The sequence below is a fragment of the Acipenser ruthenus genome, chromosome 4, assembly GCF_902713425.1.
Source record: "Acipenser ruthenus chromosome 4, fAciRut3.2 maternal haplotype, whole genome shotgun sequence".
Classification (NCBI taxonomy): domain Eukaryota; kingdom Metazoa; phylum Chordata; class Actinopteri; order Acipenseriformes; family Acipenseridae; genus Acipenser; species Acipenser ruthenus.
The window spans coordinates 83,709,078-83,736,930 of NC_081192.1; the positions used below are offsets into that span (position 1 = coordinate 83,709,078).

General features: G+C 38.6%; 1 protein-coding gene across 2 annotated transcripts in view; it reads left to right on the top strand.

The window, feature by feature from the left end:
- LOC117400666 (A disintegrin and metalloproteinase with thrombospondin motifs 16-like) overlaps positions 1-24,271 on the top strand; it is an 80,426-nt gene extending 56,155 nt beyond the window's left edge. For both annotated transcript variants that reach the window (XM_034000931.3, XM_059022952.1), the window contains 5 exons: positions 11,330-11,534; positions 18,503-18,697; positions 21,384-21,608; positions 23,290-23,437; positions 23,616-24,271. In XM_034000931.3, coding sequence (XP_033856822.1) covers positions 11,330-11,534; positions 18,503-18,697; positions 21,384-21,608; positions 23,290-23,437; positions 23,616-23,731 — 889 coding nt within the window. In that variant the 3' untranslated portion in view covers positions 23,732-24,271. The remainder of the gene's footprint in view (positions 1-11,329; positions 11,535-18,502; positions 18,698-21,383; positions 21,609-23,289; positions 23,438-23,615) is intronic.
- Positions 24,272-27,853: the final 3,582 nt, after the last annotated feature.

Genomic DNA, 27,853 nt, shown 5'->3' on the forward strand with positions numbered 1-27,853 from the left:
ACGCAAAAATGGTTCCTGGACTATATTTCATAGATCGGCGCATGAAAAATTGCTTCCCGCCCGGACTAAATTTCATACATTAAAATAAAAATAAAAAAGTACAAGAAGATATTTGGGTTTAAAACATAACAAAGGCCTGAAACAGTATGATGGTTAACTGGTGTTGATATATCAACATCAAATGTAATAGGCTACGTGGAGCATTTTAAAATACAGAATTATCACAATCAACCAACTGTGCTCCAAATCCCAAAGAGCAAAAACAAAACTTCAAAATAAAACAACCACACACTCAATATTTCCAGCTAAAAATGTCTTTATTGAGTCTCAGTAAAAATCCCAACAGCAGGAAACTGCCCCACAAACTTTGCTTCTGTGACCAGGACAGTGATATTTTGCAATTTACCTATTTCCAATGAGAAAACGGGCAAATTTGTGTCTTTTCGTTCACATAAAGTCAGAAAAAAACAACATATGAATCCAAATTAACATGTATTTATACTAAAGTAATACAAAAATGACTATAACGAGAACATGATGGGAAACTACATTTGGGGGCGGATTCGTGAAAGTGATTTACAGTATAATCGTAAATCTCGAAAAACTACTCACTTCTAAATCTTTTGTAGTCATTTTTGTATTACTTTAGTATAAATACATGTTAATTTGGATTCACATGTTGTTTTTTTCTGACTTTATGTGAACGAAAAGACACAAATTCACCTGTTTTCTCATTGGAAATAGGTAAATTTCAAAATATCACTCCTGGTCACAAAAGCAAAGTTTGTGGGGAATAATAGCCATTTTCTATACTTTTGAGGCATAAGCAATTAGGAAATAACACTTACTACCCAGGAACAAAAATTGTGTTACATAGTGATATCGAACTTCAAACCAACTTTACTACTGGCGACGTCATGTTGCTGGTTTGTTTAGAACCTTAAGCCCGTTGCTAAGCAAATGATGCATTGACTTTCCTTGCGTGTTCAAATGGGGGCGGGGCAATATTGGATTTCATTTTAATTACCCCAACAATGATTCTAAAAGGACTGACCAATGATTCTAAAAGGATGTTCAATACAGGATAATCTAAATGTTTTGGCGATTTTATATCTCTGAAATTCTGTGATGACTGTCCTGGAAATCGCTAGATTTGAAGCCAGTCGCATTTGACAAAAATTGTCGCCAAGTCATCCCGTAAAGTCGCTAGATTTAGCGACAAATTCGCTAAGTTGTCAACACTGCTCCGACCCTATGCAAAAAGTCAGAGGTACTTAATCAACAATCTTGCGACGTGCGTCTTTTTAGGAAAGGCATACAGCCTTCACAGACCGTCAAACCTTTCATCTGTCATTCTAAAATACCTCAAATATCTCTCAATGTCACATACCCACATCTCTCTGAATAATGTTTGAAATTCTCCCTTTCAGGTTCTCTGTTGGTTGAGAGGACGGAGCAACGACGTCACTTTTGATTTTTTTAATTCTATTGTATAGAGGTGCAAGCTCAGCACATCTACTTAAATTTAAATGTATCCAATTACGCAAATGCAGTTAACATTTAAAGTATTGCATTTATATGATGGATCACATTCATCTGCAACAGAAGTGCTGTATGAACCAGGCTTTAGAAGAGTTTTGCACGATTCTGAAACAAACAGCATGTTGTAAAGAAAGCCTCTGTTGGTAAACTTCTGTTCTCCGATGTGTTTGTTCTTCAAAAAAACAGCTCACTCACAATTTTTTGGCATTTTTGTCACCAATTTACATGCTTCCTCCCTCAGCTATCTCATTCGCTGACCTACTACATGTAAAATGCTGCGTGAAACAACCAAACAAATTCTAGATACTCACAGATTTGTATTTTCAGTGGTGCATGATACTGCACATTTTAAAGGAAATAAAGGAAGCGCATAATCAAAAGTGTTTTTACATCCATTCCAAGATTTCACTGACTTCTTTTCAAATTCATGATTTTCACGATTTCCGTGACCTCCAGACAAAATCGTTGCCTTAATTATTGTATATCTTAGCATAATTTATTAGAATTAGCTATAGTCTAAGGAAGATAAACTAAACATTGACTCAACAGAACTATGAACAAATGTGAACATTATTATTATTATTTGTTTATTTAGCAGACGCCTTTATCCAAGGCGACTTACAGAGACTCGGGTGTGTGAACTATGTATCAGCTGCAGAGTCACTTACAATTAGGTCTCACCCGAAAGACGGAGCACAAGGAGGTTAAGTGACTTGCTCAGGGTCACATGATGAGTCAGTGGCTGAGGTGGGATTTGAACCGGGGACCTCCTGGTTGCAAGCCCTTTTCTTTAACCACTGGACAACACAGCCTCCTAACACCATAAAAAATATTAAATTGACCCCAAATACATCCTTAGGCTGTAAGTGTACGACTTAGTGTTACAGAACCCCCTGCAGTGTTTACAAGAAACCTATTACTTTACCTTGCTGTATCCCTTGTTGTCCATATTCTTCAACATATTCCAGATTAATAAATAAGAAGTTTTTTTTTTTGTTTTTTTTTACTTTTACTCAGGAACAGGAGAAAGAGATTTTTCTTCTAAACATTGCAGTGTATCCATTTCATGCTCCCTCCTGTAAAATGCTGATGCTTTGCTTGAAATTAGTGCCTTATTGTGGGGAACAGAAAACCAGCATTGTTGCACAGGGGAGCGTGATCTGGATACACTGAGATCCTCAGAAGGTGGTTGTTTTTTTTTCGCCTGATTGTGTCATTTATGATCCATAATGTGTAATTAAAGAGTTGTCATTATGTTTAAAATATCACGCTGCGATACGGACAACACAGGACACAGCAAAGGCAACGCAGTTTAAACGTTGCAGGGTGTTCTTTAACACCTTGTGGCAGCACAAGAAGTGACTTGATAGTGTGGTAGCAGGATCAAATTGGGTGTGACTAGTGAATATACTAGTACTTAAAAATGCTGTTGGTAAAAGGTGGTTAACAAAGCTGATAGGTTTTTGTCTGTCTAGAGATCGGAACGTTCACATCATGTTTTAATTTACATGTCATTACGATTCAGCGCACGCTAGCAAAATGACTCGTTTTGGCATTTGATGTTGTGTCCAGGTTTTTACAGTGATGTAAGCTGTGGCAGCCTCCCAGCTGTCCATGTCTAAGGGATGAGATCCTGTAAATTTATAAAACATTGTAGGTGTAGAATTACTCTCTGAATGTAGGGTCATCAGACTTACCAAATCCCCCCAGGCACCCAGTCTCAGCAGGGTACTGGAATTCATTTCAGCCCCCCCCCCCCCCCCTCCCCCCCAACTAAAGCTGGCTTTTACTAAATCATCAATGCCTATCCTGGACCTAGTGCAGGCAGCTGGGAAAGTCGTTTCTAAGGCACATGACTGATGATTACTTATTTGAGGATTTGTCACTGTGAAGAGTTAGTTCCATTGCATAGTCGATACTGGGAATAAATTATAAAATGTTTTTTTAGCTTCATAGGTATGTTTTACTTATCATCCTATCTTTGTATATTTTAATGTGGTTTCATCACTATTTTATGGTGTTTTCAATCATTCTGAATGTCTCTGGGTTACGTCGCTCCAATAATGAGTCATCATTTTTTCCTAAATCAGCCTTTACCTGGGTTTGAGCTCGAGCATCAGGATGCTGGAACTGACCAGCCTCCTCATTCATTCCAAATGATGTGACAATATGACTTTTCAACGGCCTTCTCTGTTTATATAAATGTAGAATAAAATAGTTGAGGCTGGCAGAGTGGAAAGGTCACATTGTCACAGGAGTCAAACTCAAAGCTCGGTAAAGGCAGATTTTAGGGAAACAAAACCCAGAACCATGCAAATTGATTGCAAACGTGATAAAATAGTAAAGGAAATGAGAAAACAAAAATGAAAGTGAAATATAAAGCCATTGTCTCTTCAAAAGGTGCAAGTGGAAGATTGTCAAGTTCTAATACTCATGTTGCAATTGCAATGAAGCTGAATTAACTGAAACTGAAAAGGAATGGTTTATTTCAGATGGTGAAATAAAGTTTTACAAGCTTGTTTCACTGTGGTCAGTTGACTTCAGGGTTAAGTGCTCTGTGTAAATTCCTCACTTTGACATGTGCAGTTTTATACCTCGGTCCAGTTATCTGCTAGTTAAAGACAAAACTGACAAAGGTGCTGTTGATGTTGATCTGTTGGTGAGGAGAAGAAAGTGTCAGTCACAATAGGTTTTATGGAGCTATTCGTTTTGAGTTTTGAATTTAAATAAATTAATTTTTTTCAAAGAAATCATTTCTTGTGCATGTAAACTTAGCAATACTGTATGTACATTAAAGATTAAAAGGTCCTGGGTTTCATCTGTGATCGTAATTGACTTAGGGGTGTGTAAATTGCTATTTTTGTTTGATTTAACACATGATCAATGAATAAAGAAAGCAGGAATGAACTTGCATGCACATTGTTTATTGCATTTCCTTAAACTCTGAACTAAAAGTTAATTGAATTGGGGCCTAAGACTGGACATCGACTTACACTTGATGAGGAGGGTATGATGTGATCACTCCCATAATTATAAAAGAAACCTATCTTTATTATTATTATTAATTTCTTAGCAGACACCCTTATCCAGGGCGACTTACAATTGTTACAAGATATCACATTATTTTGACATACAATTACATTACTTTTTACACATTATTTTGACATACAATTACCCATTTATACAGTTGGGTTTTTACTGGAGCAATCTAGGTGAAGTACCTTGCTCAAGGGTACAGCAGCAGTGTCCCTCCAGTCAAGAGTCCAGAGCCCTAACCACTGCTGCCCTCTTGCTATATAATTCTACTGAAACCTACAGTAATCCTGGCAGACATTTAATAGACAGGGGTAGTCCTGTTTCCAATGATCTGCAAACTCCTCGATGAATAGTATTTTTATGTATGATATCTAGAAATTTCTTTTTTGGATTCCTTAGCAGTTGCCACATTAAATGTAGTTTGGACTTTGAAGCTCCAACAAATCCTGTTTTAGTTCCCTCAGAATTGTAAGAGCACAATGAAAAGGAAGCTCTTCATGATCGCAAGATCTCTGAAATTACTCCACAATTAGCCTAGGCTTCCATGCTCTTCATACAGACCATGTGAGAGTCTTCTGTCACCCTCTTAGATTAGTTGAAGTGGCAGTGCACACTGGCCAAAAGCCCATTTAAAAAATAAAAAAAAGAATGTCTGACACCTTAGCCTTTTTGCCTTTTCCAAGGGAGCTGTTCATTTCTGGCAATGTTCCTGCTATGTAAAAAATAGTACACATTTACAGTACAGTGTAACAGAATCTAACGCAAAGCCACTTTATAAGGAGACCTGTCTCAAGTACCTTTTTAGAAAGCACAATTTTAGTTGGCTCTCATTTTATTGTATATTTATTTTAAAGTACATGAAATAAAATGCACTTTGCACAAATTGTGTGTAGAGAAAGACAGATGGGGCCACTTTATTAGCCCAGTAAGACTATGTTAAAGGAATGCTTATGCACTTTGAATTCGGGAATATATATATATATATATATATATATATATATATATATATATATATATATATATATATAGATATATATTCTTAATAACCCTGTAATACTGTTTGTTTGTTTTGTTTTTTTGTTTTTTGGGGTTTTTTTTTAACCAAAATCATGAGTTTTGCCTTATATTGGCCACAACTAAGAGCCATAAAATAATATTGCAAGCAGAATGCATTTAAATCAATGCCCAGAAATAGTTACAGTTCTTTTGGTGCCAAGTAACCACAGAGAAATGAACATTTGGTTTTTAGCCATGGTGCAGATTTTTATGGTCTTTCTATAAAATGGTAAACCTCTGTGGAGCCCTTAAAATGCACTCTGATTGCAATATTATTTTATGCCTCTTAGTTGAGGCCAATATAGGGCAGGGAATAGGCCTCTATTTTTTGTTTATGGTAGAAACTCAACATGTTTTTCCTAGCCTTTATCAAAGCAACAAATGAAGACTCCATAACCAATACAGGCAACCAATCAGGAGTGAGCAGAGGCGGGCCATAAATCTTCCAGGGTATTCTTTCCCTCATTTGAACCCTGCTTTAGCAACCAATGGGAAAGTCAAAGCTCTGACAGCTGACCAATCATTAGTGAGCAACCCCAAAACATGAATATTCCTTGGTTAGCACTGCAGTTATAACTGGATTTTGCACAATATTGCTTATAAATATACATTGATAAATACAAATACCTTTACAACATATAATTATTTCGAATTTTATTTTACACAAAAATTGGAGATTGTTAAAAAAGGGAGATATACACCACAGATCCCCGAGCTGACACAGGAAGGGAAAGGATATGCTCGGCACTTTCAGAATTGAAATTATGAAAGGTATCTGTGGCTTATAGGTAGCTGCCACTTATAAAAAAGGAGGGGGGTTGCGACGATTCTGCTAACCCAGGCCATTTTGTCACGGCACGCCACTGGTTTGGAATGGCTGTAAACTAGCACGCAGCCCCACTTCTTAATGAAATCTAATCTGTGGTGACATGTCTGCATAAGATGAGGTATTTTTAGACCTGTCTTTCCATATCAGTTAGGCATGCCGTTTGAGATTTGTTCATGCTTTGTAGTTAAATTAGTTGTTGAAGCTTCAGGTGTGATATGTTTATTTTTTGTGGTATATACATTCACAGTACATTACCATATACCATGGAACATACAACTACTAGATATATAACGACACACATGTAAAATGAAGCCCAAATGATTGACGGCATAAAGGAATGTATTCATTTCTGGGTACTGCTTTAGTTGATTTATTATTCCCATTCCTGAAATGCTTTTTGTGCCGTGTCTGCAAACGTCAAGGATTGAAAAGTAGTTACATCATGGTAACCAGGCACTACACTGTATATAGGTCCTGACATCATTCATCCTGTTTGCATGATCAGAGAAAGACATTAAAACTCTGCCCAAACTATCCAGAAGACATCAATGCCACATGCTGCATGTGATGCTTTGGGATGTGTTCCACATGCTCTGGAGCATTGTTTGGCAGCAGTCCCACTCTTGTACATTAAACCAGTATAAGGGTATAATGTGTCTTTCCTTCCTATCTGTCATATTTATATGGGCTCTATATTTACTGCAATACTTAATGAGTAGATTATATGTTTTTTTTTTTAATTATTATTATTATTATTACCAGTTTCAGCTGAAGCGAGCACCATTTTTTTTTTTAATATTCCATGCTTACCATATGTTTTAGATGGTAAATGTACATCAAAAGTATGTTACATTTTGAAAATCCAAATTCACAGTGAAAGACTTAAGAGTTTTCCGCTGAAACCATGGTTAAGTTTTCTTGCCTGCGCATTGACATCCGATCCTGGTGAATTTATATGTGAAAAGCATACAAAGACCTGTCATTTGTGAATTATATTGGTACTTAAATAAATACATGGGCAGACACAACAGAAAATAGTTAATGTTATTTTATATAGGATTTGCCTGTTCTTTTTAATTTTGTTTATTGTATTGTATAAACTGGCCAGATATTTTACAGTTAGAATATCATTTTAATGTAAGGCATTACGAAGACGAATACCATTATCATCTTATTCTGTTGGTTTTAGAACTCAAAATTACACAGGATTAAACAATCTTTGTATTCAACATATTCATTTAGCAATAAACAGTGTTGGAAGAGGTTGAAATACAACTCTTTAAGGAGTGTTCTGCTAAGGTCTGTTTTTTTTAATATTTTGGATTAATTAAGTTTGCAGTTCACAAAGCATTTTTCAAACGTTTGAGAGGATTAGAAGTACTGGTTAACCTAAGATTGTTTATAAACACTATTTTTAAAAACAAATATATATAAAACAGTATTTTTACCCCAACCACCTTAAAAATAATTATGTTAAAGGGAACAAACAGGTGATTGAAGTGTATTTTTGAATGTCTTTATTGTACTGAGCATATTTTAAGAAAAGTAATTATTTGCAATTTGTATTCCATTTTTAAATGTGCTATGTCACCTGAACACCTGCATTAACTGAAATACCTACCTACATACTGAAAGTTCAAGATTTATCTTTACAAAACTGCACATCACTTATCAACCTCTGTAAATTTTAAATTGTAATGTTTGGACTGTACAATGTCACATTAGCCTTTAATTAATTAGACACACTGTGAATGACTTAAGCTGAGCTACCCTGTAAAAAGAAAAAGTAATTTAACACCCACAATGTCTGCCAGGTACTCAACTTCAACCTATCCTTATTTGGTACACTATGGAGCATGACAGTTACAAGTCTAAAGTTAAATCTTATGACTAAAGTAGAGTATTTTGAGATTCCGGCAGCTGGCTGAGAAAGCTCTATCTCCCTTTAATGTTCATTTTATCAGTTTGCCCACTTTTCTTCCATTTCCTTTTTATAGGACTTCTAGCAGTCATATTTTCTGGTAGAAATATGGCTGCTGTCTGTAAAGATTGAGGTTAGGGCTGGAATTATCACAACTGATCCTTTAATTGAAGCGGCTGAACAAAATGTTATCATCTGTAAAAGAAAAGTGTTTCGATGTAAGCTGCTGTGGTTTCTGTGCATCTGTTTTCGGAGCTTAAAAAAAATGTCATTATCAGGAAGACAAAAAAAAAAAAAAGAAAAATGGTTTAAGATGTGTGCACCGGTGTGTGCTTCGTTTTAATTAACCATTTCTGAATCCCAGTCAGTGTTCTTTAGACCCTAAACCATGGAACCAAGAACTTGTTTCAAAATATAAAATTTCCAGGATGGGTTTGGAAGAGTAACTGCAATATACTTTTACTGTGATGCTTGGATTAGATTCTACTGTATAAAAAGTCAGATAAATTAAGCATTACAGGAGGAAGCTGAGACTAGGTGGGACATCTGTGGTGTCAAAATGCTGTGTATGTGGAAGTGTTTTACAGTTCTAGGTAACCGATCTACTAAATAACTTAAGGAATGTTAGGCATAGAAGTGCTGACAGTTGTGTTTTTGGTGGTCTGGGTGGGAGGAGGCGGAGTGATGGGGGGGTTACAGCACAAAGTTTCTTTATTTTCTCTATCTTCGGCACTTAAGCCAGCCAACTGTCGTCAATCTGCTCACTGATCTGACCTCAAGCGCAAGCTAGGAGTCAGACTACCTGCAGCATGCCAACAGGCTATCTAGAGCTGGGGGCCAGAAGTCTGCACTCAGGGCATTTGTCAGACAGTAAGGAAACGTGATCATTAGGTCAGGATCTCTTTAGCTTGGCTGTTTACAAGGCTTCTAATAATAAAACATGTTCTTCCTGTCGGATAATCTACTGTAATGATTCATTACTAGCTAGATAATTATGTCCAGGAGCATAATGATGACCGTTAAGGCAATTTGATTTTAAGGCCAATGCACTTTACAAATGCAAATCTATAACCATAATAAGTTATAGTATAATAAAATGTCTTATTTACTTTGCTCCAGGCTCCAGCAGCAATAAGTTGCTGGACTGAAGGTTTTTGTTTGGTTGACATTAACCTGAGTCAGACCACAAATTGGTGATTTGAACAAAAAATATTTGGAAACGACACAGAACTCTTTGAAACTTTGAGATTGTTCCTTAGAATCAGTTCTCAAAATATATTTCACTGGACAAAGATATAACATACATTCTTCAAGAAAATTCAGTTAGAAAACCCTGAGGTCTTGTAATTTGTTTTACATTGTTTTATTTTCTGCAGTTTCAGGATTTAAAGAGAAATAAAGTTCCATAATTTTAGTTTGTTGGAAACAGAAATAAAATAGTAAGATCAAGACGGAGACAAAACAAATAAAGATCAGGTTTCAGTGAAAGAGAAAGATCCAGTCAACTACCAGATGGCAATGCCCTCTAATCGGGGTACTGTATGATAGGAAGGCATTGGCATCACTTCCTTCTTTACGGACCCGTTGCCAAGGGTAACTAAACATTATCTTCAAAGCACCCTGTCCGAGATGGGCCAAGTTTTTTTCTTGTCTCTGTCTCTTAAAACAAGGGCATAATTCAGGAAGATATTGTGATCACAGTCTGGGTGACGAACTGTATCGTTTTGTAATGCTATTTTTTTTTAATACATTTATCAAAACAACCTTGGTAACCAATCAATACACATTGCAAGTTAGTGGCGGCTGATGGCAAATGTTTACAACCCTCACCACGGTGACGACCCTGTTATGATGTAATACTTTGCTGCCTTATTGCTTAAGTAAAGTGTGAAAATAAACCTGTGTTACAAAGAATTTTAGAGCCTCATCAAATTGCATATGAAGTCTATTGCTACTGTTTACAGTAAAGGGAAATTGACTTTTTTTTAATTCTCAACAAAATTCCTTCTCGTAATGTGCACTAAAACATTACTAAGACGATAAACCTGACGTCTGGTCTAGTGTGTTTAAAACTAAGTGACATTATTATTTTCTGAGATGAATAGTAAATGTATAGCACCCACCCTGTGTATGGATAATGTACTTGCATTGAAACAAATGTCTTGCGTCAGGAATAGGAATCAGGGAACTGCATTCTCTGAACTTCTCCCAAGTTTACTATAATATTACTGAGATTAATGTACAATTTACTAGATACTAATCTGCTTCAGTAGCATTATATAATCATATCTAATGTAGTAATATGAAGACAAATCTGTCATTGTACTGCTATTAAAACAAATATGCTTTTCTATTACATCTAATATACTAGTCATGATCGACAGATGTGCTAAAGCTGAGGAAATTGATACAAATCTGAACCCATTGAGGACAGCTTTGGAAATAATTGTGTGACTCCCCCTCTGGCAAAATTGAGTTATTATAATAATATTCAATCCCTGTTTCAACAACCTATATACAGCATGAGTCATTAATGTTATATAATATGTGTTGTTTTTCACACTTCTATGTCAAACTGACTCTGTGGTCAAAAGACTTAAGTAACTGGTCTCCCAAGTAGCTGGTCTCCCTGCGGCTAAGTGGAGGGAAATACTGTACACTAATTAGTGTTCATAAACACTTATAACAAAGGTTGATGTGTATAGTAAATGTGTTTTTTATTATTATTATTGGAAAATAATATCTTCATACAGAACTTCAAACAATCATAAATAAGTTTACGGTAGTATAGTAGTCTAATATGTATTTGTTTGTGTGTGCGGGAGGTGTTCGTTTTCCAAGGTTTTGGAAAAAGTGGCCTGTTTTTACAGGTATTCTATTCAAATAACAATGTCTTGGTGATAAAGTTAACGTGTGACTTCTTACTTTTTTAATGTTTTGTGCAGCTGGAGTGTTGGAGACTGGGGCGAGTGCAGTCGCAGCTGTGGAATGGGTGAGCAGCTCCGGCAAGTCCTCTGTACACAGAAGGTGAATTACAACGAGATGGAGACGGTGACTGACACAAAGTGTCCACAGCCGGTCCCATTGCGGAGACAGACCTGTAACCCCCACAGCTGCCCCCCTGCCTGGAGCGCAGGGCCCTGGTCTGAGGTAAGAACCCTGTTGAGACCCTGAAAGAACCAACATTCATACAGCTATTAGATCAAATGTTAAGGGTTTTTGGGGTTCATCATCCAGAGTTGTTTATAATGAAATACAATGTTGTTGTTTTTTTTTTCTTTTGTTTTAGTACCACCAGTGTATCTTATAGTTTCCCAGAAAGCCAACTTATTTCAAAACTATTAATGCAGTAATATTACTTTGCAGTTTCAAATAAATGTATATTTTACAAAGGACACGATTAGACAGGAAACTAAACAAATGTCTCGCCCCCTTAGAAAATGGACCAACTATTGGGCTTCAGTCCCCAGGGCTTTAAGTCCAACACCCTTCATGAAAAAAGTAATAATTAAAAAAAAAATAATCGACACATTCAGTAATACTAAAAATGTTTCAACAGTGTTGGGAAATTACAAGTGTGTTGCTATTTTTGGAGACATAAGTAATTGGCGGATAACAAAAATAAGAATTATATATATATATATATATATATATATATATATATATATATATATATATATATATATACAGTGCCTTGCAAAAGTATTCAGACCCCTAACCAATTCTCTCATATTACTGAATTACAAATGGTACGTTGAAATTTCGTTCTGTTTGATATTTTATTTTAAAACACTGAAACCCAAAATCAATTATTGTAAGGTGACATTGGTTTTATGTTGGGAAATATTTTTAAGAAAAATAAAAAACTGAAATATCTTGCTTGCATAAGTATTCAACCCCCACACATTAATATTTGGTAGAGCCACCTTTCGCTGCAATAACAGCTTTAAGTCTTTTGGGGTAAGTATGTACCAGCTTTGCACACAGTGTCTGAATGATTTTGGCCCATTCTTCTTGGCAGATTTGCTCCAGGTTGTTCAGGTTGGTTGGACGATGCTTGTGGACCGCAATTTTCAAATAGTGCCACAGATTCTCAATGGGATTGAGATCAGGACTTTGACTGGGCCACTGTAGGACATTCACCTTTTTGTTCTTGAGCCACTCCAATGTTGCTTTGGCCTTGTGCTTGGGATCATTGTCCTGCTGAAAGGTGAATTTCCTCCCAAGCTTCAGTTTTTTAGCGGACTGAAGCAGGTTCTCTTGCAGTATTTCCCTGTATTTTGCTCCATCCATTCTTCCTTCAATTTTAACAAGATGCCCAGTCCCTGCTGATGAGAAGCATCCCCACAGCATGATGCTGCCACCACCATACTTCACTGTAGGGATGGTGTGTCTTGAGGCATGGGCAGTGTTAGGTTTGCGCCACACATAGTGCTTTGAGTTTTGGCCAAAAAGCTCTATCTTGGTCTCATGTGACCACAAAACCTTTTCCCACATTGCAGCTGGGTCACTCTCATGCTTTCTGGCAAACTCCAGACGGGCTTTCAGATGGTACTTTTTGAGTAATGGCTTCTTTCTTGCCACCCTCCCATACAGGCCAGTGTTATGCAGAGCTCTTGATATGGTTGACTGGTGCACCATTACTCCACTCCCAGCCACTGAACTCTGTAACTCCTTCAAAGTGATTGTTGGCCTCTCTGTGGCTTCTCTCAAGTCTCCTTCTTGTTTGAGCGCTGAGTTTTGAGGGACTGCCTTTTCTTGGCAGTGCCTGGGTGGTGTGATGCAGCTTCCACTTCCTGATTTATTGATCCAACTGTGCTCACTGGGATATCCAAACATATTATTTTGTACACTTTCCCTAATCTATGCATTTGTATTACTTTATCTCTAACTTCTGTAGAATGCTCTTTGGTCTTAATTTTCCTTCAGATTCACAGCCTGACCAATGATCCTTCAACAGTGGGGTTTTTATCCAGAAAATGTGACAGCAACTTTAATGGTTCGCAGGTGGAGGCCAATGGTAAGGTAATTGTGTCCTCGTTAGGGCAATTTCTTTCATCGGTGTAAACTGGGAGCTTCCACAGCATAGAGGTTGAATACTTATGCAAGCAAGATATTTCAGTTTTTTATTTTTCTTAAAAATATTTCCCAACATAAAACCAATGTCACCTTACAATAATTGATTTTGGGTTTCAGTGTTTTAAAATAAAATATCAAACAGAACGAAATTTCAATGTACCATTTGTAATTCGGTAATATGAGAGAATTGGTCGGGGGTCTGAATACTTTTGCAAGGCACTGTGTATATATATATATATATATATATATATATATATATATATATATATATATATACATATAAATGTTCAGCTTTATTACCATTCAGTTATACATTAATGAAAATGAAGGGATATGATGTAATTATTAAGTATAAATTTAATATTTTCCAGGTTTCACTAAAAGGTCCCAGAAGCCAACGGTACAATAACATGCTTTCATATGCAGTAAAGTAAAACAATCATGCATTTAACACGTACCTGGGTGTTAATGGTGGTGTAATGGGCTTCCCTTTGATATCCCTGCTGTTTTGACACAAATATTACATTTTCCCAGAGGTCCTTTATTAAAAGGACCACTCTACAATAGTCAAAACAACAGGTTTCTGGGTCAAGAGAAACTATTTAGTGTTAACATAGTACAGCTGGTTTTACTTCTCATAATCACTAAAACTGTACAATCTATTTGTGCTGAAGCCATTTTGATAAGACAGTGACACATGCCTTTGCACAAGTGGGGGGTTTGTATCCCAAAATCTTATACTTTACAACCACAGTAAAAATATACAATGCAATTTAATTAAAATGTGAGTTTATGATAATAAAAATAAAAAGTCAGTAGTTTCTAAGAGTGTATCAGTTTACTTTTTCTTTCACATTCTTCAGATATGTCCTCATTGGAGATTGCTACATTAAAAAAGAGGCTCCCTTTTAGATTTAGCAGTGCTGTGTCTGTGAATGGTGCACTCCTCGTAGGAATTTTGAACCCTGCAGATGGGTTATAGGCTGTTTAACTGCTTGGCTGGGTGGTCACCATTTTACATCCATTGTTCCTGGGACACTACCAACACTCAAGCTTTATTTTAAGGGGTACATTGTTTATTGACTGTTTCCAGGAACGACACCCAAACAAGGATGCAATCTTTTTTTTTTTTTTTTTTTTTTTTTTTAGAAAATCCCTATCACTATTTTAGTTGGATAAAACATGATTATCTATTCACTTTTTTGTTGAAAAGTTTAGGGGTTGACCGATTTTATTAGTCAGTAAGCAGATTACTTTATATTAACTTATTCAAAAAAAATTAAACACATTTGTGAATATGTTAATAAGCTATTTGTTAAAAATCTTTAAAATAAAGTGTGGCAATATCTTCTCTCTCTGTAAAAATGTCATTTAAATGTGTCTATTTTCTTAGTACAGGAATTTCTGCATTGCTTCTCTGATATTGCATATATATATATATATATATATATATATATATATATATATATATATATATATATATATATATATACAGTACTGTGCAAAAGTTTTAGGCAGGTGTAAAAAAATGCTGTAAAGTAAGAATGCTTTCAAAAATAGACATGTTAATAGTTTATATTTATCAATTAACAAAATGCAAAGTGAGTGAACAGAAGAAAAATCTACATCAAATCAATATTTGGTGTGACCACCCTTTGCCTTCAAAACAGCATCAATTCTTCTAGGTACACTTGCACACAGTTTTTGAAGGAACTCGGCAGGTAGGTTGGCCCAAACATCTTGGAGAACTAACCACAGTTCTTCTGTGGATTTAGGCAGCCTCAATTGCTTCTCTCTCTTCATGTAATCCCAGACAGACTCAATGATGTTGAGATCAGGGCTCTGTGGGGGCCATACCATCACTTCCAGGACTCCTTGTTCTTCTTTACGCTGAAGATAGTTCTTAATGACTTTCGCTGTATGTTTGGGGTCGTTGTCATGCTGCAGAATAAATTTGGGGCCAATCAGATGCCTCCCTGATGGTATTGCATGATGGATAAGTATCTGCCTGTACTTCTCAGCATTGAGGAGACCATTAATTCTGACCAAATCCCCAACTCCATTTGCAGAAATGCAGCCCCAAACTTGCAAGGAACCTCCACCATGCTTCACTGTTGCCTGCAGACACTCATTCGTGTACCGCTCTCCAGCCCTTCGGCGAACAAACTGCCTTCTGCTACAGCCAAATATTTCAAATTTTGACTCATCAGTCCAGAGCACCTGCTGCCATTTTTCTGCACCCCAGTTCCTGTGTTTTCGTGCATAGTTGAGTCGCTTGGCCTTGTTTCCACGTCGGAGGTAATGCTTTTTGGCCGAAAGTCTTCCATGAAGGCCACTTCTGACCAGACTTCTCCGGACAGTAGATGGGTGTACCAGGGTCCCACTGTTTTCTGCCAATTCTGAGCTGATGGCACTGCTGGACATCTTCCGATTGCGAAGGGAAGTAAGCATGATGTGTCTTTCATCTGCTGCAGTAAGTTTCCTTGGCCGACCACTGCGTCTACGGTCCTCAACGTTGCCCGTTTCTTTGTGCTTCTTCAAAAGAGCTTGGATATCACATCTGGAAACCCCTGTCTGCCTTGAAATTTCTGCCTGGGAGAGACCTTGCTGATGCAGTATAACTACCTTGTGTCTTGTTGCTGTGCTCAGTCTTGCCATGGTGTATGACTTTTGACAGTAAACCAACCTCACCTTGTTAGCTGAGTTTGGCTGTTCCTCACCCAGTTTTATTCCTCCTACACAGCTGTTTCTGTTTCAGTTAATGATTGTGTTTCAGCCTACATATTGAATTGATGATCATTAGCACCTGTTTGTTATAATTGTTTAATCATACACCTGACTATATGCCTACAAAATCCCTGACTTTGTGCAAGTGTACCTAGAAGAATTGATACTGTTTTGAAGGCCACACCAAATATGGATTTGATTTAGATTTTTCTTCTGTTCACTCACTTTGCATTTAGTTAATTGATTAATATAATCTATTAACATGTCTATTTTTGAAAACATTCTTACTTTACAGCATTTTTTCACACCTGCCTAAGATTTTTGCACAGTACTGTATATATATATATATATATATATATACACTGAGTGTACAAAACATTAGGAACACCTGCTCTTTCCATGAAATAGACTGACGAGGTGAATTCAGGTGAAAGCTATGATCCCTTATTGATGTAACCTGTTAAATCCTCTTCAATCAGTGTAGATGAAGGGAAGACAGGTTAAAGAAGGATTTTTAATCCTTGACACAATTGAGACATGGATTGTGTATGTGTGCCCTTCAGAGGGTAAATGGGCAAGACAAAAGATTTACAGTAAGTGCCTTTGAACGGGGTATGGTAGTAGGTGCCAGGCGCGTCGGTTTGAGTGTGTCAAGAACTGCAACGCTGCTGGATTTTTCACGCTCAACAGTTTCCCGTGTGTATCAAGGATGGTCCACCACCCAAAGGACATCCAGCCAACGGCAGGCCAGTGGTCAAAAACGGTGATGAAAGAGAACAAAGGAGGCTGACACGAATTGTTCGGAGAAACAGACGGGCTACAGTTAGTCAACTGACAGTCCAGTACAACATTGGTGCCGAAAGACCCATAAAAGTGCACAACTCGTCGTACCTTGACACGAATGGGGTATGGCAGCCGACGACCTAACAGAGTTCCACTTCTTTCAGCAAAACACAGGAAACTGCGGTTGCAGTGGGCTAAGGAACGAAAACACTGGACACTGGAGGAAACACTGGACACTGCCTGGTCTGATGAATCCCGGTTCCTGCTGTTTCACGCTGATGGGAGGACTAGGGTATGGAAAAAACCACATGAGTACATGCATCCATCATGCCGCGTGTCAACATTGCAGGCTGGTGGTGGTGGTGTGATGGTGTGGGGTGTGTTTTCATGGCACACATTAGGCCCCTTGATAAAAGTGGAGCAACGTTTGAATGCCACAGGATATCTGAACATCATTGCTAATCAGGTGGATCCCTTCATGGCAGCTGTGTATCCATCTGCTAATGGATTTTTTCAGCAGGATAATGCCCCATGCCACAAGGCTAGGATTGTCCAGGAATGGTTCCACGAACATGACAGTGAATTCAGCTTACTGCAGTGGCCTGCCCAGTCACCAGATCTCAATCCAATTGAGCATCTGTGGGATGAGATGGAACGAGCTATTCGGAGTAGAGATCCACTACCAGCCAACTTGACACAACTGTGACACAACTTGACACCTTGTAGAGTCCATGCCCCGACGAATTGAGGCTGTTCTGAGGGCAAAAGGGGGTGCAACTCAATATTAGGAAGGTGTTCCTAATGTTTTGTACCTTCAGTGCGTGTGTGTGTGTGTGTGTGTATATATATATATATACATATATACTGTGTGTATATATATATATATATACACCTGTGTAGCTATATATATATATATATATATAATATATATATATACACCTGTGTAGCTGTGACATTTTCAACAGCTTTTTTACTCCATGCACTTCTCTGGGTGTCAGATCTAATGTTTTTTAAAGTCCTGTATGTCTCACCAGTCACAGCTGCTCTGAATATACAGTATCGGAGCCAGATTAATTCTCTTGTTCTTTTGTTTAGTGTGTGTGTATATGTGTGCGATACTTTTAGTTCCACAGGTGTGATATCAGTATTATTAAATACATATTGACCAACATCTATTGATCTGATTAATCCTTTTTCAAGATCAGTTGAATTTAATAATTTTCAGTAGTCTAGAAAATGTCAGTGTTTTGCCAGACACCAAACACTGCCTTGAATTTGAAGAACGGTTGCATTCAGATAAAGTAATACTGCTGTCCTTTTCTGTCCTTTTTTTGTTTCATTCCTTTCATTACATTTTGTTTTATCTATATTCATACTTCATGATTTTATTTTTTAATATATGATTTCATGACTTTTGCATTTGATGTACATTTTATTCTTCAGTAACTCGTATACAATTTAGCCTAATCTATCTGTTCATACTCTCCCATATTTTATGTTTATAAATACTTAAATCTCCTTTCATGCAGTGCTCTCGTAAATGTGGTAAAGGACTGAAGAAGAGGACAGTGGTCTGCAAGAGTACTAACTCCACTCCGAGGGCTCAGGTACTTCCAGACAGCTCCTGCTTAGCTGAGCCCAAACCCAAACCCCAGGAGGCCTGCATGGTGAAACTCTGCCAGAAGAATCGCAAACTCCTGTGGTTTGTTTCCACATGGAGAGAGGTAAGCTCTTTTTCTACTATATTTTGGTTCTTTCCTCTCCCAAATTAAGACAGATTGTAGAAGATGAACCAGTAAAAATTGTCTCCATGTTACCCCATTCATGTCTAATGCTGTCTTTATAGCTGCCAGATTTGGTGGATCAGCAGTTTTTCTGTTATTGCTGAAGAGATGTGAAGATATAGGCAATACTTGTCTGAAATTTAAATCTGAAATGTCATTATTCACATGAATTAAGCATCGCCCTGCCACATGCACAACTAACAAGTTACAATAAGAAAATAGTTTAAGTCTTCAAATTGTTACCTTTTAAATGCTCAAGTAATTATAATTAATCAGGTAAAGACTGGGATTTACTCAGGTAATTTAAACTTGCCTAAATGCCCAGTATTATTAGGCTCTTGGCTGACAAATGAGCTCTGAGGAAATCCTGCCTCTTTGATTGTTATTACCTGTGTGATGAATGATGTGCATCTTTTGCAGATGTATCCTGAACTGTGCATTGTGCATTGTGCATACCACGAAGTAATAGATTAACTGTCTAGGGGTATATTATTAATGTGTTTCAATGCATTTACTCCAGTCTTCAATTGTGGGGGAAACGTTTTGAAAATATGTCCCTTGGTATTTTAAAGAGTCTTTATGTAAATGAAAACTACAGTAAAAATTGAGTTTGACAGATGTAGCCATTGGGGATTCATTTTTTAATACAATTAATTACCAGCTAATGTGTTAGAGATGCTTTGTGCATCTCAGTCATTTGTTTCCATGATAAATTATATTTTTTCATTTCATTGAAGGCTAGGGATTCCTTAAGGTGTCTCATTAATTTATTTAACAACTAGATTAAATACTGGGAATGCCTCTGCCAGATACATCATTTCAGTATAAATTAAAAGTACCTTATGCAGTGGCAGTAATGTTATTAACTATTAGGAAAGGCACTGAAGACCCTAATCCATCTGCTCTGTTTAAACAAGGGCTACGTTCTACATTAATGATGATTTGTAAATCCCATTCCTTTTACTGCATGATGGATTTGGAATTAATGTTCTGTGTGCATATTATAATTTTGAGTAATTGCTAGGTAATGGATTGATTAATTAAAGATTTATTTAAACATTTTGTTAATTTGAATATCTTTTTGATAATGTATTCAGGGGTCTCTGCAGGTTATTTATTAGGGACTTTATGGATAGAATTCATTTAAGAGATATTTTGGTGTAAAGTTGGTTGGTGTCTTGAAAATCTTAACAAAGTTAAATTAAAGAAGTGATAACCAAGGTTTTAAAATTAATTGCATTATTTAATTAAAGTTGGGGAGGAAAAATCAGCTTCCACAAGGATCCTTTATGTATCTATTATCAAACTTAATCAGGGGTAGGCAAAGCTGGCTCTTTTATACCATTGTAAAGTTATAACCAGACCCTTAATTACGTAATTGACCTTTGTGAATGAGTGGTTTGCAGTGCACAGGTGTAGTGGTGATGCAAGTACTCCAAACAACAACAGACACAAAGTTCACGGTTCAAACAATTATTTTATTTCCTTTTTGGTCAGCTTGACCGTTGAAATAATAATGTTGACTCCACCCAACTATGGGTATTGTCAGCATATAAACCAAGGGGTTTCAGTCCCGAAATAATAATAATACAAAACACAGACACACAACACAGATACAGACATGTCTCCGGACAGTGAGTGCTCTAGGTGCAGGTGCGGTGATTTAGCAGTAGTGTTGTAAGTACTGGTGCAGTGCAGTCTGGGTTTTAGTGCTGGCTTGAAGCGGCAGCTCCCGGGTTCGTATTAGTCGTCTGACAAAAGACAAATACAGACCGTTACAAACAAACAAAACACTTCACTCACGAGTACTGATAGGCTGTTTCCTTACATCATCACATCCCCAATTATACCCTTAGTCATGCCCCCCTGCAATAGCTAGTCCAGTCACGTCTCCTCCAGTCCATGACTGACACATCGCATACCGCTTTAGGGCGATTACTTCAGGCATTGTGACTCTGCCCCCTTCCTGGCTGGCTGTCTTCCGACTGACCCTGGAAAGAACTGCCAGACCAACCAGTACGAGGCACACTGTTCCTGTTAAACAGCACCCTCATAGATCGGGAGGGAGATTGTTGACTAGGATCCATTCGCTCTCTGTCACACCTTCCTATGGATCAATTTAATAATTTGGAAGCGGTAATGATCATACAGGTTTAATACAAACGATATATGAATTGTATAAATGGTTTATAGGGTATAACTAAATGAGTAAACATTGGGACCTGGTCAAGGTCTTAATTAGTTAAATTTAAGACCTGGACTTGAAGTGCCAAAATTGCCTACCCCTGCTTTAAGCTATAATGTTCATGACAATGGTGGTACAATCTATGCTTTTACATGCATGTCTCTTTTAACATCAGTATTCTATAAAGTTTACTAAACTTTCAAAGAGGTTTATATCATTGGTTGCACCTCTCCCCAGTAGCAGCTGCGAAACAGAGCTGACTACTCTGCTCCCACATGTAACCTCTACTCTTCTCCGCTAGCTGGGGATTTACAAAAAAAAAAAAAAAAACACTTTCTGATCTAAGGCTGAGTTTCTGGTCTGAAGCCATTCCAAAGATGTCTCCATCTATTTCCGATAACTAGATCTTAAATTTGACTTATGTTTTTGTTTTCTTCCTAGTGTTCCGTAACATGTGGCAAAGGAATACAGAAGAGGCTGTTGACATGTGCAGAGAAGGATGTTGCAGGGAAATACAAAGAGCTGGCTCCCAAGAGATGCCACCATGTGCAGAAGCCTGCTGTACAGCTGGAGAGGGAATGCAACCTGGCTGCCTGTCCCAGGCTAGTCACTCACACTGTCACCAGCAGTGCTCGGGCTGGCTGGTACTCCTCCCCCTGGTCTCAGGTAGGGCTCTCATTCAAAAAGGGCTGATCTCAACTCCCATTCCTCATCTTTTTTAACATTATAAATATGAATAGGTTTGGAATACTAGTTTAGTAAAAATGTGTTTTGTTTAGTTATTTATGTATGGTTGCATTATACTTCATCTTGTTTTAAATGCAATTAGATATCTTCATTTAAATAAATAAATACAGTGGCTCTCAAAAGTATTCACCCCCCATGGACTTTTCCACATTTTATTGTGTTACAACATGGAATCAAAATTGATTTAATTAGGAGTTTTTGCCACTGATCAACACAAAAAAAGTCCATAATGTCAAAGTGAAAAATAAAATCTACAAATTGTTCTAAATTAATTACAAATACAAAACAGAAAATAAATGATTGCATAAGTATTCACCCCCTTGAGTCAATATTTGGTAGAGGCACCTTTGGCAGCAATTACAGCCATGAGTCTATTTGGATAAGTCTCTACCAGCTTTGCACATTTGGACACTGCAATTGTTGCCCATTCTTCTTTGCAAAATTGCTCAAGCTCCATCAGGTTGGATGGGGACCTTTGGTGAACAGCAATTTTCAACTCTTTCCACATATTCTCAATTGGATTGAGGTCCGGGCTTTGACTGGGCCACTCCAGGACATTGACCTTTTTGTTTTTAAGCCACTCCAGTGTGGCTTTGGCTGTATGTTTGGGGTCATTGTCCTGCTGGAAGATGAATCTTCTCCCGAGTCCCAGGTCTCTTGCAGACTTCAGCAAGTTTACCTCCAGGAATTCTCTGTACTTTGCTGCATCCATTTTACCTCTATCTTCACGAGCTTTCCAGGCCCTGACGCAGAGAAGCATCCCCATAGCATGATGCTGCCACCACCATGCTTCACCGTAGGGATGGTGTTCTCAGGATGATGTGCGGTGTTAGGCTTGTGCCAAACAGCGCTTAGCGTTGAGGCCAAAAAGCTCTATTTTGGTCTCATCAGATCACATAATCTTCTTCCACTTGGTCTCAGAGTCTCCCACATGCCTTCTGGCAAACTGTAGCCGAGATTTGATGTGCGTTTTTTTTCAACAATGGCTTTCTTTTTGCCACTCTCCCATAAAGCCAGTTTTGTGAAGCACTGGGGCTATTATTGCCGTATGTACAGTGTCTCCCAGCTCAGCCGTGGAAGACTTTAACTCCTTTAGAGTTGCCATAGGCCTCTTGATGGCCTCCCTGACTAGTCCCCTTCTCGCCCGGATACTCAGTTTTTGAGGACGGCCTGTTCTAGACAGATTCACAGTTGTGCCATATTGTCTCAATTTCTTAATAATGGACTTTACTGTGCTCCAGGGGATATTCAGTGCCTTGGAAATTGTCATAGCAAAAGGGGTGAATACTTATGCAATCAATTATTTTCTGTTTTATATTTGTAATTCATTTAGAACAATTTGTTGATTTTATTTTTCACTTTGACATTATGGACTTTTTTTGTGTTGATCAGTGGCAAAAACTCCTAATTTAAATCAATTTTGATTCCATGTTGTAACACAATAAAATGTGGAAAAGTCCAAGGGGGGTGAATACTTTTGAGAGCCACTGTAAATAAATAAATAAATAAATACATTATTTTAATGGTGATACTAGGAGGAGTCTAACATTATTTAATGTATTTTCCACAACAACATTATTTCATATCTTTTCCACAACAGTGCACAGTGCCCTGTGGAGGTGGAGTTCAGGCACGCTCAGTGCAGTGCTTAGCACATGGAATGCCCTCCTCAGGTTGCCTTTTTCATCAAAAGCCAGTTATGTCTCAGGCCTGTAACACCAATTTCTGCCCTGAGCCTGAAAAGAAAGGTATGTACCCTCACTTGGCGTTAGGGAGGTGTTTAATCCCCATGCCCAGCCAATTCTTTGTCTCTCTGTGTAATTGGTACTTTACTGCTGACTGTAATGGAAACCAAATCAGTGTCTCTTGATATGAATTCCCTTTGGAGGTTGACAAATAATTTCCCTATTTGTCTTTCTTAACTAGATGTGCCATGCAAGGATTACTTCAATTGGTGTTACCTGGTCCCCCAGCATGGAGTTTGCAACCACAAGTTATATGGCAAACAATGCTGCAAATCCTGCTCTCAGTCAAATCTGTAAGCCTCTAAGAAACATCCCATCATTGTCGACCATGAAGACAGATTTTCCATTGAAGTTCCTGCACATAACACTGAACTCACTGACATTTTGATCAGACTAGAATACAAATAAGTGCCTTATTGAAACTTTATAGCGCCAACAACTTTGGTCTTATTGCTGGCATTGACCATAATTAAGTCTTAGAGAAGTTGTTGCCCAAGGCTTAGAAGATTAAACATGACCTTTTTTTCTCATTGGAAAACATAATTTGACTTTGGAAGGATAAAAAAAAAAAATACGCAAAGACATTAGCTTTTAATGACATTGGAAGGCATAATAGTCCTCAATGGAAATCTTGCTCATAACCGCACACACACATCTGGGGCATCTGTTCTAAAGAAAGCAGCAGGAGAACATCGCTCCTTTAGGAACACACATTAAGTATTAACATATTAATTTTATTTTTTAAGTATTGTGTTTGGGGATTGTAACATTTAATGGTATTTCTCTATGTGAAGGGAACAGTAGAGATTTTCACAGACAATGAGGAATTTTATGGGGTCTACAAATAAACACAAAAAGGGGATAGTTTTAAACATATTTATTTGACCTCATTTACCACTGAATCAAACTTGCTACACTACCCAGTAGAGATTACTGTACCCCACAAACTGTTGTGGAGAACTTCCTGGAGCAGTTGGTGGATACTATGGTGCTACTGTTTGATATATCAGAGAAAACAAAACTTTGAGCTCTTGAGCGCTCAGATGTTTCTGTTACTGAATATTCATGTTTGCAGAAATGTACAGCTAAAAAAAATGGTTTACTAGTTGCGCTTTTTATTTATGTAAGTGCTATGTGCTCTTAGCAGTGAAGTCTGTGACTTAAGTGCTAGAAATAAAGTTAACAGTGGCTTGCTTTATCAAGGCTTCTTCATGCTCTGGTTGCTTAAAGCAGACTTATTCATTCAGCTATGTCCCTGCTATATAAGGTTCATACTTAGAAGTAATACGCTGAATTCATCCCTAATCAGTACACAGCTAAGCCACTGAAACCTTAGAAGAAAACTTAACTGGAAAAGCTGCAAACTTTCACACTACTGTACATTTCTGTTGTTTCACATGTGATGTAGTAATTGTAAAGGTTTTTTTTATTATGCAGCTGTACTGTAAACATTTCTCAAATATTTATGTTTTCAGAAATTGTATAATACATTTTTATTGAAACTACTGCAGTGTGTTTTATTATTATTGAATTTGGGTGTAAAGAACTTGATAAATCAGGCACATTGTGTTGAAAATATTGTGGATAGCTATAAAGTCACCTGGCCATTTTGCCACTGCAGAGTAATGAAAATTATTATTATTATTATTATTATTATTATTATTATTATTATTATTATTTATTTCTTAGCAGACGCCCTTATCCAGGGCAATTTACAATCGTAAGCAAATACATTTCAAGTGTTACAATACAAGTAATACAATAAGAGCAAGAAATACAATAACTTTTGTTCAAGCAAAGTACAAGTGTGACAAACCAAAATTCAATAATACAGCAGATAATAGTGATAGTTACTTCAGGATATGATTAAATAGTGATAGTTACATCAGGATGTGATTAAATACAAAGTACTACAGGTTAAACACTTGGCAGATTACAGTATTCTGAAGTACAGGATTAAATGCAGTAAAATAGGGGGCAGATAAGAGCAAAATAAAGCACATTTACATGAAGGTGATAGTGTCCCAGGATACAAACAGAGGAGTTCTACAGGTGCTGTTTGAAGAGGTGAGTCTTAAGGAGGCGCCGGAATGTGGTCAGGGACTGGGCAGTCCTGACATCTGTAGGAAGGTCATTCCACCACTGCGGAGCAAGGGTGGAGAAGGAGCGGGCTCTGGAGGCAGGGGAGCGTAGCGGAGGTAGAGCTAGTCTTCTAGTGCAGGCGGAGCGGAGAGGTCAAGTGGGGGTGTAGGGAGAGATGAGGGTCTGGAGGTAGCTGGGTGCAGTCTGGTCAAGGCATCTGTAGGCTAGTACAAGAGTCTTGAACGATGCGAGCGGTGATCGGGAGCCAGTGGAGCGAGCGGAGTAGTGGAGTTGCGTGGGCGAAGCGAGGCAGAGAGAACACCAGGCGGGCAGCAGAGTTCTGGATGAGCTGGAGCGGACGGGTGGCGGATGCAGGGAGGCCAGCCAGGAGGGAGTTGCAGTAGTCTAGGTGGGAGAGTACCAGGGCCTGGACCAGGAGCTGGGTAGCATAGTTGGTGAGGAAGGGTCGGATTCTTCGGATGTTGCTCAGGAAGAATCGGCAAGTGCGTGCCAGAGTGGAGATGTGCTGGGAATAAGAGAGGCAGGGGTCCAGGGTGACTCCAAGGTTCTTAGCTGAGGAAGAGGGAGAGAGTGTGGTAGATTCCAGAGGAACAGAGATAGAGAGATCAGAGGAGGGTGAGGAGGAGAGAAAGAAAAGGAGGTCAGATTTAGAGAGGTTGAGTTTGAGGTGATGCGAGTGCATCCAGGAGGAAATAGCAGACAGACAGGTAGAGATACGGGAGGAGATGGTGGAGTCAGAGGTGGGGAAGGAGAGGAAAATCTGAGCATCATCAGCATAGAAATGGTATGAGAAACCATAGGATGCGATGAGGAGGCCCAGGGAGTGGCTGTAGAGAGAGAACAGGAGAGGACCCAAGACTGACCCTTGGGGGACTCCAGTTAAGAGAGGGTGAGGTGTGGAGGTTGCTCCACGCCAGGTTACCTGGTAAGTGCGGTTGGAGTGGTAGGAGGAGAACCAGGCCAGAGCAGTGCCAGAGATCCCCAGGTCAGCAAGAGATGATAGTAGAATAGAGTGATCAACAGTGTCAAAGGCAGCAGAGAGGTCGAGGAGAATTAGGACAGAGGAGAGAGAGGCAGCTCGGGCACACTTAAGTGAGTTGGTGACAGACAGGAGGGCGGTTTCAGTGGAGTGAGCAGAGCGGAAGCCAGATTGGAGAGGGTCGAGCAGAGAGTGGTTGGACAGGAAAGCAGAGAGCTGGCGGTGTACAGTCCGCTCGAGGGTTTTGGAGAGGAAAGGTAGGAGGGAGACAGGACGGTAGCTCTGGAGGGAGGTGGGGTTTTTTGAGGAGGGGAGTGATACAGGCTTTTTTGAAGGCAGAGGGAAAGATACCAGAAAGGTAGAGCACCAAATGATGGGCAACAAGATTCTAGAACCTTCATAGATGCCAGCGCAGAGACGATTTGAGGTTGCCCTAGGCCAAACAACCAAACAAATCCAATCTGATCTCTTAGTAGGAGCACATGCTGCACTACATTTTTGGACAAGCCTTTGTGCTCCTCCCCACCTCTCTCTCAGCAGATCAAGGATGCCGCGAGGCTGTCGGCTGTACAAGAGCTCAAAGGGGGAGAACCCTGTCGAACTCTGTGGCACCTCTCTCACTGTAAAAAAGAGGTAGGGAAGAAGCGATGCCCAATGTTTTTGCTCTTGGTCTACAAAATGTCTCATCATCTGCTTTAGGGTCTGATTAAAGCATTCCACCAAACCATCCGTCTGTGGATGATAACCAGATGTTCTGATGGGACGTATTTTTAATATTTTATAAACTTGCTGTAATGTGTTAGACATTGTTGTTTCCATGATCTGTCAAAATCTCCTTGGGGATCCCTACTCTAGCCACAATCTGCATAATTCGCAATTGCAGCTGCACTAGTGGACCTCAATGGAACTGCCACCGGGTATCTCGTTGCATAACCTACCACCACTAATATATGCATATACCCAGAGTCAGAAGGTAGCAATGGGCCCACTATGTCCATTGCAATGCATTCAAAAGGAGTGGAAATAATTGGCAGTGGGACCAAAGGGGCGGGGTGCACTCGACCCGGCGCTACTCGCTGGCAGTCTGGATATGTGGCTACATATTTCGTCACATCTTTACGAAGTCCTACCCAATAAAATCCAGCCAATATTCACTCCCTTGTCTTGTCAGCTCCGAGGTGCCCGGCAAAAGGGATATCATGTGCCAGCCTCACGACCTCGATCCGACAAGACGGGGGAACCAATAATTGTGTTACAGGCTGTCCTGTGCCCGTGGCAAAGTTTACCCTACACAGTAATTGCCCCTCGATAATGAAAAGTGGAAATACTAGCACCGC